Source organism: Balaenoptera acutorostrata, chromosome 9, assembly GCF_949987535.1.
Source record: "Balaenoptera acutorostrata chromosome 9, mBalAcu1.1, whole genome shotgun sequence".
NCBI classification, from domain to species: Eukaryota; Metazoa; Chordata; class Mammalia; order Artiodactyla; family Balaenopteridae; genus Balaenoptera; species Balaenoptera acutorostrata.
Window position 1 is genome coordinate 40,400,788 of NC_080072.1, and position 12,504 is coordinate 40,413,291.

The 12,504-nt window shown below is 35.0% G+C and overlaps 1 protein-coding gene across 4 annotated transcripts in view; it reads left to right on the top strand.

The window, feature by feature from the left end:
* The window catches only part of PIK3C2A (phosphatidylinositol-4-phosphate 3-kinase catalytic subunit type 2 alpha), a 106,021-nt gene that overhangs the window by 83,504 nt on the left and 10,013 nt on the right, over positions 1-12,504 (top strand). For all 4 annotated transcript variants that reach the window (XM_057553776.1, XM_057553775.1, XM_057553778.1 and 1 more), the window contains exons 20-25: positions 2,174-2,278; positions 5,781-5,873; positions 7,142-7,271; positions 9,328-9,464; positions 10,927-11,096; positions 11,898-12,054. In XM_057553776.1, the coding sequence (XP_057409759.1) occupies positions 2,174-2,278; positions 5,781-5,873; positions 7,142-7,271; positions 9,328-9,464; positions 10,927-11,096; positions 11,898-12,054 (792 nt within the window). The remainder of the gene's footprint in view (positions 1-2,173; positions 2,279-5,780; positions 5,874-7,141; positions 7,272-9,327; positions 9,465-10,926; positions 11,097-11,897; positions 12,055-12,504) is intronic.

The window sequence follows — 12,504 nt, forward strand, 5'->3', positions numbered from 1 at the left end:
ACATTTTGTTTATCCATTCATCAGTTGATGGACATTGGGCTTGTTTCTATTATTTGACCATTATGAATAGTGCTGCTATAAATATTTGTGTATAAGTTTTTGTTTGAACATCTGTTTTCACTTCACCTAGGAGTAGAATTAGTGTATCATATAGTAATTCTATGATTTTTGAAACTGTTACCCAAAGTAGCTGCACCATTTTATAATTCCAGTATAATACTAGTAATGTATGAGGAGTCCAGTTTCTCCATATCCCCACCAAAATTGTTATTTTCCATTTTTTTAAACTATGGTCATCCTAGTGGATATGAAGTGGTATCTCATGGTGGTTTTGATTTGCATTTCCCTAATGACTAATGATTTGGGGCACATTTTCATGTGTTTGTTGGTCGTTTGTATATCTTCTTTGGAGAAATTTCTTTTCTAAGTCCTTTTTAATTGGTTTGTCTTTTTGTTGTTGAATTGTTAGAGTTCTTTATGTATTCTAGATACTAGACCCCTATCAGATGTACTGTTTGCAAATATTTTCTCCCATTCTGTGTATCATCTTTCTATTTCCTTCATAATGTCCTTTGATGCACAAAAATTTTACATTTTATGGTCTAACTTATTTTTTTGTTGTTGTTGCTTGTGTTTTTACTAGTGTGTCCAAGAATTTGTTGTCAAATTGAAGGTCACAATGAGGTACACCTATGTTTTCTTCTCGGAGTTTTATAGGTTCGCTCTTAAAAAGTCTTTGATCCATTTTGAGTTTTTTTTTTTTTTTAATATTCTATGAGCAGAAGGTCCAACTTCATTCTTTTACATGTGGTTATCCAGTTGTTGCTGCACCATTTGCTGAAGAGACTCTTCTTTCCTATTGAATGATCTTGGCACCCTAGTTGAAAATCAGTTCACCATAGTTACATGGGTTTATTTCTGGACTCTGAATTCTATTCCATTGATCTATATGTCCCTCCTTATGCTATACTGTTTTCATTACTATAGCTTTGTAGTAGGTTTTGAAATCAGGAATTTGAGTCCTCCAACTTTTACTTTTTCAAGATTGTTTTGGCTGTTTGGAAGTCCCTTACAATTCTATGTGAATTTTAGTATCAGCCTGCCCATTTCTGTAATAAAGGCAGTTGGAGTTTTGATAAAGATTGTGTTGAATCTGTAAATCGATTTGGGAAATGTTGCAGTCTTAATAATATTAAGTCTTACAGTTCATGAACATGGGATATCTTTCCATTTATTTAGATCTTTAATTTCTTTCAGCAATGATTTTTTTTTTTTTACTTTATGTTGGAGAATTCATGTAAGTACATATAGTTACACTTCATGTTTCTTAATGAGTACATGGTATTACAAGGTATCTTAGCATAAATTATGAACTATTACCTCTATGTAGGTTGTTTATACATTTTTCTTTTCCCAAACAGTTCTGTGATGAATTTTAATATATAAGTGTTTGCCCCTTTGCTAGTATTTCTTTTTTTTTTCCTTTTTTTTAAAACATCTTTATTGGAGTATAATTGCTTTACAATGGTGTGTTAGTTTCTGCTGTTTAAAAAAGTGAGTCAGCTATACATATATCCCCATATCCCCTCCCTCTTGCGCCTCCCTCCCACCCTCCCTATCCCACCCCTCTAGGTGGTCACCAAGCACTGTGCTGATCTCCCTGTGCTATGCAGCTGCTTCCCACTAGTGCTAGTATTTCTTCATAGGATATTCCTACAGATGAAATAATTGAATCAAGAACTATGTATATTTTTAGTTATAATAGTTTATATTAGATTGCAATAACAAAACAAAACAAAACTTACCAGTATACATCTCCCTCCCCACCAGTAGATTATGAAAGTATCTGTTTCCCACCTTGTTGCCAGCACTGGATGTTATCTTAAATTTTTTGTCTGTTAGATAAAAATTGGCGTCTCGTTATTGCTTAATTTCTATTTGTTAGTAGTATTAACTAATATGTTAAATATGACCATATGTAATTCCCCCCTATGTTTATAGCCTTTGCTATAATTTTTATTTTTATAGTAAAAATTAACTCTCTTTAACAACAACTTTTTTGACCATTTGACAATTGGGCATTTAAAAAATTGGGTCCATATCATATTTTTGTTGTCTTATAAATAGGTCTTCATTTTCATTATGTACTTACAGTATCGGTTTCTTTTCATAGGTTGTCCTCCAAAGGAGTATGGAACGAGTGCAGTCCTTTTTTCTAAGAAATAAATGCCGTCTCCCTCTCAATCCAAGTCTTGTGGCAAAAGAATTAAATATTAAGGTGACATACAATGCTTATAAGTTCATATTACATTTTCAAATAATGTTTAGGAAGAAGGCAAATGGGCAGGTATGCTTAAGGCAAATGCAGATAAAATCTGCATAGGTTGGTTATAAGTACTTATGGATGTATGTTTGTGTAAGATCCATATTTATCTCAGTATATTCTTATCTAATCACCATTCCTGAAAGAAAAAACAGTGTAAAATTATTTACTGCCTTGAAATAAATTATTTTTTGCTATGGTGTAATAGCTGCATATGTTGTAATTGTAGTGGTAAAAGTACCCAGTCACAGGTAGGCAGTTTTTTCCTCTCTTGTGAATGGCCAGGTGGAGTCTTCCAAGGTTTATAACACTTCTTAGAGTCATCAAAAAGTAGTTATAATCATCCAAATTGAGTAACTATATTTTTAATTGGGCTAATAGTAATACAAATAGTGGATTTTTCTCTAACATGAGCTCAGCAAAAGCATCCAATTAATTCATCCATTAGTGTCTGTGATTTTGAAAGTCTAGGGTACAACTATCCGTAAAGGAGTCTCAGATTTAATTTTTTTAAGTTGATGTATGGCTACTCTTCATTGAAATACTGGATTGGCCAAAAAGTTAATTTGGTTTTTTTCCGTACAATGGCTCTAGTAGCGCTTAGTTGTCTTTAACTTCATGTGAAACAATTTTGTTAGATTGTATTGTGACAGCTGTCATATCAGCGAGCATTTAAAAAAAAACTTATCAAAATTGGTGAATTTTTGTGTAGCCATTTTAATATTGAAGATGGAAGAAAAAAAGCAACATTTTCAGCATATTATACTCTATTATTTCAAGAAAGGTAAAAACGCAACTGAAATGCAAAAAGAGATTTATGTGGTGTATGGAGAAGGTGCTGTGACTGATAGAACGTGTCAAAAGTGGTTTGCAAAGTTTCGTGCTAGAGATTCTCGCTGGATGATGCTCCATGGTCGGGTAGACCAGTTGAAGTCGATAGCGATCAAATCAAGACATTAATTGAGAACAATCAACATTATACCACGTGGGAGATAGCCGACATACTCAAAATATCCAAATCAAGCATTGAAAATCATTTGCACCAGCCTGGTTATGTTCATCGCTTTGATGTTTGGGTTCCACCTAAGTTAAGCAAAAAAAATCTTCTTTTTTTTAATAGATGCATTTATTTATTTACTTATTTTTGGCTGCATTGGGTCTTCTTCGTTGCCGCACGTGGGCTTTCTCTAGTTGCGGTGAGCAGGGGCTGCTCTTCGTTGTGGTGCGCAGGCTTCTCGTTGCAGTGGCTTCTCTTGTTGCGGCGCACAGGCTCTAGGCATGTGGGCTTCAGTAGTTGTGGCACACGGGCTCAGTAGTTGTGGCTTGTGGGCTCTAGAGCACAGGCTCAGTAGTTGTGGCGCACGGGCTTAGTTGCTCCGCAGCATGTGGGATCTTCCTGGACCAGGGTTCGAACCCGTGTTCCCTGCATTGGCAGGCAGATTCTTAACCACTGTGCCACCAGAGAAGTCCGAAAAAAATCCCTGACTGTATTTCCGCGTGCAATTCTCTGCTTAAATGTAATGAAAATGTTCCATTTTTTTTTTCTGACAAAAAAATCATTTATAACCTCACCATGCACATAAAATGACTGGATACACTTTGGTTTATACGCTTTCAGGCTTTTTCTAGTTACATGAACTGTATAAAAATAAGCCCTTACTATATGAACTATTTTGTAACTTACTTTTTTTTTAATTTAATTAAATTAATTAATTTACTTTTATACAGTAGGTTCTTATTAGTTATCTATTTTATACATATTAGTGTATATATGTCGATCCCAATTTCCCAATTTGTTTTTTTAAAACAAATTGTGACAGGAGATGAAAAGTGGATACTGTACAATAATGTGGAATGGAAGAGATTGTGGGGCAAGCAAAATGAACCACCACAAACCACACCAAAGGCCAGTCTTCATCCAAAGAAGGTGATGTTGTATATATGGTGGAATTGGAAGGGAGTCCTTTATTATGAGCTCCTTCTGGAAAACCAAACCATTAATTCCAACAAGTACTACTCCCAATTAGACCAACTGAAAGTGGTACTTGATGAAAAGCATCCGGAATTAGTCAACAGAAAATGCATAATCTTCCATCAGGATAATGCAACACCGCATGTTTCTTTGATGACCAGGCAAAAACTGCTACAGCTTGGCTGGGAAGTTCTGATTCATCCACCATATTCACCAGACATTGCACCTTCGGATTTCCATTTATTTCAGTCTTTACAAAATTCTCTGAGTGGAAAAAATTTCAATTCCCTGGAAGACTGTAAAAGGCACCTGGGGGCTTCCCTGGTGGCACAGTGGTTTAGAATCCACCTGCCAATACAGGGGACACAGGTTCGAGCCCTGGTCTGGGAAGATCCCACATGTCACGGAGCAACTAAGCCCGTGTGCTACAACTACTGAGCCTGTGCTCTAGAGCCCGCAATCCACAACTACTGAGCCCGAGTGCCACAACTACTGAAGCCGGTGCCTAGAGCCTGTGCTCCACAACAAGAGAAGCCACCGCACTGAGAAGCCCGTGCACCGCAACGAAGAGTAGCCCCCACTCACTGCAAGTAGAGAAAGCCTGCGCACAGCAACGAAGACCCAACGCAGCCAAAAATAAAATAAATAAAATAAATAAATTTATGTTAAAAAAATATTGTATAAAAAGGCACCTGGAACAGTTCTTTGCTCAAGAAGATAAAAAGTTTTGGGAAGATGGAATTATATAGTTGCCTGAAAAATGGCAGAAGGTAGTGGAACAAAATGGTGAATGTGTTGTTCAAAAAGTTCTTGGTGAAAATGAAAAATGTGTCTTTTATCTTTACTTTAAAACCGAAGGAACTTTTTGGCCAACTCAATATAAGAGTGGGTGCTTGAGCTGTATAATTATGTCACTGGAGGTGGGGTGGGGGGGTTATATTTACCCCTTGGATTTTGTTTGTTGTTTCCTTTAAATTGCTCTCGCTCTCTTAATTAGTTTTTTAGCCAGTTTAATTTTAATATTAGACTTGATCTTTGCTAATGAAATTGTTCAATTTAGTGTCACTATATGATCCCATGGCTAATTATTAATTTTACTAGTACCATGAATAGAAGTAGAGATCTCATTCCAGATCATACTGATTTAGAGGAAAGATAAGCATATACAAAATTTTGTGCTTTGTTGAAGGATTATAACACTTTTAAAGTGTCATAATATTTCAAACTTTTAATGGTTTTTGTCTCAAGTTTTTAAGGTATTGCTTCTCTGCTTAGACAATGTGTTATGTTTAAGTTTCAAAAAGTCTCTTTATATACCTCTTATCTGCCGGATAATCTAAGAAGCAGTTCACCTGCGTTATTTCATTTGCCCTAATTCAAAGGAAAAAGTGAAAGGAGAAATAAATGCCTTGGACCAAAAAAAAATTTTTTTTAAGTTTTTATTTCAGTGTTATCATTCTAATGCTTAACATATTGTATTTGTAGTCATGTTCCTTCTTCAGTTCTAATGCTGTGCCCCTGAAAGTCACAATGGTGAATGCTGATCCAATGGGGGAAGAAATTAACGTCATGTTTAAGGTAAGCAGAGTAAGGTAGTTTGTTTTTTGGTAATTAAAAAATTCTTTTCTCAAATTCCTTTTTCAAAATTGCAACAGTAATTTTGTTTATTTAGAATTTAATTAAATTGAATAACTATGTGAAAAATTATTACTGAGATAAACTGTTCCCAAATGGATTTGGTAATAAATGCAACTCTGGGCTAGAGCTGCTGTATATGGCCATGCTAGTTAAGTGTTAGTACATCATAGCTCTAGGTAATGCCTTTCACCTGGAGGTGAAATGGTATGCCCTGGAGAAGTGCAGGGCAATATTGCAAAACTATGAGAGGGGCACTCTTTTTGGAAACGTATAACTTACCTGTGGGAAGCAGCAGGAGTAGAGTACTTTAGAGTAATCTATTACCAAAGTTTTGTGTGTTGTGATCACAATTAGTATTATTTTTAAGAAAGAATGGAGAGTTTTAGTTAATTCAGTGAGTTCGTTTAGTGGAGGTTCATCAAGATAGCTTCTCTTGAACCACCTTTGATATGTATATAGCAAGTTCCCATATACTCAGATCTGGTTTTAGATTGCATTTTATTGTGTTGATGTATTTGCCTTTTCCTAAGACAGTATCATCTGTTTGAATACAGTAATTTTATATGTTGTACTATTTGTTAAGGCAAATCACCTCTTTTTTTCCATAATTTTCTTGGCCAGTCTCAAAAATGTGTTCATCATTATGTTTTAAACTTATTTTAACCAATTTAAAAAGAAAATGAAAACTTGATGTGATCCAGTTAGAATTCATTTGGGGAGACCTAACTTTTTTTTAAGTAAACTTTTAATTTGAAATCATTGTAGATTGAAGTTTGCAGTTCACTGTAGTTCATTTTAAGAAGTTACAGAAATCCTGTATACCCTTTACTCAGTTTCCCCCAATGGTAACATCTTGCAAAACTGTTCTACAATATTGCAGTTAGGATGTTGACATTGATACAGTCAAGATATGAAATATTTCGATCAACACAAAGATCTTCCATATTGCCGTTTTAAAAAATTGAACATAATTCACATACCATAAAACCTAACCTTTTAAAGTGTACAGATCAGGAAACTGAGACATGAAGAGGTTAAGTAACTTTCTCTAGAATGCTGCAGAAGAATAAAAATGTGGTTCTGTTCATCTTATTCTTTACACTTTTCACTATTCCCTCCTCCCCACACGCCCCCCCCCCTTTTATTATATGTAATCTATTAAGTCTTTTGGAAATGTACAAGTTTCATTTTGTTTCCTTGATTTCAAGGTTGGTGAAGATCTTCGGCAAGATATGTTAGCTTTACAAATGATAAAGATTATGGACAAGATCTGGCTTAAAGAAGGACTAGATCTGAGGATGGTAATTTTCAAATGTCTCTCAACTGGCAGAGATCGAGGTAAATATGTTAGCTATGTCTTATTTTTTTTCCTTGAATTTAGCTCAGTGTGTACCTGCTGTAAGGGTCCTGGTGCTGGTACACTGTGATCTCAGCCTTATCACTTTCCTTTTGTAGGTAAGGATGTGCAGACTTTATCTTGTCAAAATGAAATCAGGTCAGGGACTTCCCTGGTGGTGCAGTGGTTAAGATTCCAGGCTTCCACTGCAGGGGGCATAGGTTACATCCCTCGTCAGGGAAGTTCCACGTGCCGCACGGTATGGCCAAAAAAGGGGAAATCAAGTCAGTTTAAGAATTCTTGCTGGTTTTATATAGTAACTCAATGAGTAGCCCTAATAAATGCTTGCATGACAATAAGTTTTATAAGATGGAAGTCACTTTATCAAGCAAGATTCCTCATTCGTCAACAAGAGCCTACCATTTCACTGGATTAGTTTTCTGTCACTATACTTATTTCATATAGTTGAACTCTTCTTTCTTCTTATGGAATTCTATGTAACTTTGTAGGCAGTCAACTCCCTCTTTTTTTTATGTTGTTTCTAATGGTTGAGTGCTTATTTTGTGATTTGCCCTGTGCTAAAGCTTTTCACTCGTGTTATCTCCCTGTGTCCTTATTTTTCAAATGAAAAATCACATTCACATCCTCTGTGAAGTTTTTAACAAGCACCTTAGTCTATAGTAATCCTCCCTTCTCCAGACTCAGCAGTTGTCTTTAATACCTACCAGACATTGCGTCTTCTCTGCTGGATTGATTTTAAGTTCCCTCAGGGGATAGTAGTACTTTGTATATTTATGAACGTTTATCCACTGTTTTGTACACAGTAATTTCTACATGTGTATGTTTGATAATGAAATTAGAAATTTGTATGTATATTAAAAATTTGATTAAACATACTCATAGAATCAAGATGCAGGTATTCATTGAAAAAGGATGTCACTGTGAACTATAAACCAGATAATGTAACCAAAACAACATAAAGGATCCAAATGAGTTCGCTCTGCCATGTGTGACCAGTCTACTAGGATTACAGCCTGACCGTGAATGCTTTCTTTTGGGATGGCCTGGAGGACTTGGCCTTCTTGGTTATTTCCAGTCCTTTCTTCAAAGCAGGTCTCTGTGTCTGTATCTCTTATTTTGATAACAGTGCATCTCCTTGATCTGTTAAAATATATAAAACTAATTTTTAAAATATATAAAAAATATATGCACATAGTAAAATATCCGTATAGCATGTAATAGAATAAATTGGAATGTAAAACTTAGTTTTCTCCCACACGTCCTAGGCAGCCTGCTCCCAAAATATAACTGCTTACATAGCTTTCTGAGACTATTTTTTTATTCTTATTTAAAAAATTTTTGGCCACACCACACGGCACACGGGATCTTAGTTCCCCAACCAGCGATTGAACCCGTGCCCCCTGCAGTGGAAATGCAGAGTCCTAACCACTGGACCGCCAAGGAATTCCCTTTCTGAGACTATTTTGTATATATTCCCACGTGCATAATACTTTCTTTTAAACAAAAGGTACAGTTCTCTATGTGGATTTTGTCTTTAAAAACATATTTTTGAGATTTTTCTACATAAGCACAGCATTTACATTTCAGTAAGGAAGACAACCATGAGACTCAAACATATCACAAAGACAATCTTCATCTGTTCTTCCCTTTGAAAGGGCTTAATGTACTCTGAAACACTCTTATATTGCCCAAGTACATGACTAGAGAAAGTTTTTTGTGCAAAATGGGACAGCATATATCTTGTAAGTAACTTAATTGGTGAGGTCAGTATTATCTAGTTTGCAATTAAAATTGTTACTTGTGTGGGTAGCACATGGATGTACAGACATAAAGTCTGAAATAGTCAAATTCAGTTTTATATCTTGGGTACTTCTGAAAATAAAAAATCATTTTGATTTTTCACATTTTCTAGCATGGGCTGCCAGAGTTGATTTTTTTTAAAATGATGATTGTTAGCTGGTATCTTATGTCAAACATCAAAAGCTATAAATTTGGGGGGGAGACATTTTCACATATCTTAATGTTTTGTTGTTAAAGGCATGGTGGAGCTAGTTCCTGCTTCAGATACCCTCAGGAAAATCCAGGTGGAATATGGTGTGACTGGATCCTTTAAAGATAAACCACTTGCAGAGTGGCTGAGGAAATACAATCCCTCTGAAGAGGAATATGAAAAGGTGATTAGCTAGTCTCTGTATTCTAAATTACTGTCAAAAATGTGTTACATAGGTCTTAGGTGCTTTCATTTCCCAGCTCTGGTGACTAGTCATTTAGTTTAAGTTGTGAAAACAGTATTTTTCTAAGTTTTAATGAGATCCTAGTTTATGTCAAATCATTAATATATCGTATTTACAGATAGATATGTACAAATGCTATCTGTTGACCTATGAAAGTAAAGTAGAGGAATTTTGTTCTTTGTTGGTCTTTTACACTATTTAAGAGCTGTCCCTTTTCTTAATTCTTTGTGGTTTGGGGAAAGAAGCTAATATTTGTTTACAGTAATATTGGCTCTGTGATTCTGAATAAGTTATTTGACCCAAAATAATTGTCAAGTAACATACTTTGAATGGCTTTCATGCACTTGGCTCTTCTGTGTGCTTTGCTAAGTAAGAGGGAGTATAACATAGTGGAATCTCATTGCCTAGGTTTGAATCTTGGCTCTGCCACTTAACAATGATGTGATCTTGGGCAAATAATCTCTGTTTTTGTTTCTCTCATACGTAAAATAGCAGTAATAATAGTATTTACATCATTGTTTTGTTGTGGCATTTTAAATGAGTTTAATATGTACATACCCACACACATATACTCTGGTGTGTGTGTAGAGAGAGACTAGTGCAATGCCTGGTTTTGTGATAAGTGCTGTGTAAACATATGCTGTTATCGTCATCATCATCACCACCACTAAAGATTTCTAGGTGGTTATGGAATAAAATTAATCACATGGACCTGTAGAGCCATATGACTGTTCCGTTCAGAAATGTAGTATCTTGAGAATAAACTAAATGCATGTGCTTTAGTATTTGCTTTACAAATACTCATTGTATGCAACTTGTATCCTTCTGTGTGATATTATATTATTAATTTAATCCCCAGGACAGGCAGGACTAAAGTGAAAGAAGGTCTTCCAGCTTTGAGAAACTTGCAGATGACACATAAGGAGTCACTAAATGGACAACAAGACACATTCATTATATTATTGGATGTTTAAAGATATAAGCTTTCTTGCTTTACACATGCCATTCCTACAGGCCAAAAAGGGGGGAAAAATATTCCTTTATTTAGATTAATCTTTGTCCCAATGTTACCACTTGTGGTAAGCAGCAGAGCCTGTGAAGAGCAGGGTTCCACAAACATGATGCTTAAAAGACGTTCAAAGGCAGAGTGTACCCTAAGTAGGGACTGACAGGATCTCTACCTGTTGAAAGACAAAAGCTAGAGAGAAGGGGCAATAACCACCTTTAGAAGGGTGTTTGCTTTTGAAAAACTGGCTTCTGCTACCATAACCCAGTTTACAAGCTATTAAGAAAGTGGTTTATAATAGTGTTTTCAACGAGTGATAAATTACTTTAATCTTTGTTACCCTGCCTCCTTTAAAAATAATCTTTTTCCTAAGATAATTTTGTATCTTTATTATAGGCTTCTGAGAATTTTATCTATTCTTGTGCTGGATGCTGTGTAGCCACCTATGTTTTAGGTATCTGTGATCGACACAATGACAATATAATGCTTCGAAGCACAGGACACATGTTTCACATTGACTTTGGAAAGTTTTTGGGCCACGCACAGATGTTTGGTAGCTTCAAAAGGTACTAATATTGTTATTATTGCTAAAGAAAATAGAGGCACTTCCTATTTCACAAGTTAATGTCCCCAACTATTACATATAAAGTAAGCTACAAGGATATACTTGTACACATATAAAATAAGCTACAAGGATATACAACACAGGGAATATAGCCAGTTTTATAACTATAAATGGAGTATAATCTTTAAAAATTGTGAATCACTATATTATACATGAAACATATAATATTGTATATCAACTACAATTTTTAAAAATCAACTTCAAAAAAAACCAAGTTAATGCCCCAAACTTTGCTTTTTTTCTTGCTGTTCTTTGCCTTGTAGCTCCCTTTGAGTGTAACTAGGGTTGAAAAAGGCTCTAAAAGATGACTTTACCATGTAGCAGAAAGAATGAGTATGTGTGTGTAACCTTTGAAATGAGTTAAGGTGTATTTTATTTTATCTAGTTAGTGGTACCTATTAGAAATGTTCCCATTTATATAATGGCAACGAGTACAAATTTTTTCTCTACATTTGTTTGTAACTAATATTTGATCTCTTTTTGGCTGTGGGTGGATTGATAAATATCACCTTGGAAATATCATATATAAATTCTACCTAAATAATGAGATTATATGATGGCTTTCCTGGGGAAATGTGAATTTTTAAGAATTATGCAAATTCAGAACTGCCTGATACTAAGTTACCCACTTAGAGACTGCTATGGCTCAGATAGCTTTAGTTCAATAGCCATGTAATAGCAATAGCACTTATTTGAATATCTTCTGTAAATAATATTTTCTATGTACTTTCTTTTTAAATAGGGATCGGGCTCCTTTTGTGCTGACCTCTGATATGGCGTATGTCATTAATGGGGGTGAAAAGCCCACCATTCGTTTCCAGTTGTTTGTGGACCTCTGCTGTCAAGCCTACAACTTGATAAGAAAGCAAACAAACCTCTTTCTTAACCTTCTTTCACTGGTAACTCTGTTCTTCACAAGCATTTATATTAATGCTTCTGTGTTTCAGTATCTAAAAATAGATATTTTGTGATTTTTGGACTATATATATAATTTATTGTAGTTTCAAGTGTCACATTATTACCGAAATATTGTAGTTTCAAGTGTCATATTATTACTGAAATATTGTAGTTTCAAGTGTCGTATTATTACCGAAATATTTTAAAATTGCTGCCAAGTGAAATATGCCAGGCACCATTTATATAAAATAAAAAAATAAGTCACTAGAGTGGGTACCCTGGGGATAAGCAGTAATAGTAACTGGAAGGGACCCTGAGAGTATCATCTGGGATGCTGGTAAATGTTTTATGTCTTAATCTGGATGTGTTCAAATTTTGGACATTCATTAAGCTGTGCTTTTAAGATTTTGGTGCTTTTCTGGTTGTATATTAAGTAAAAACAAACCAAAAAA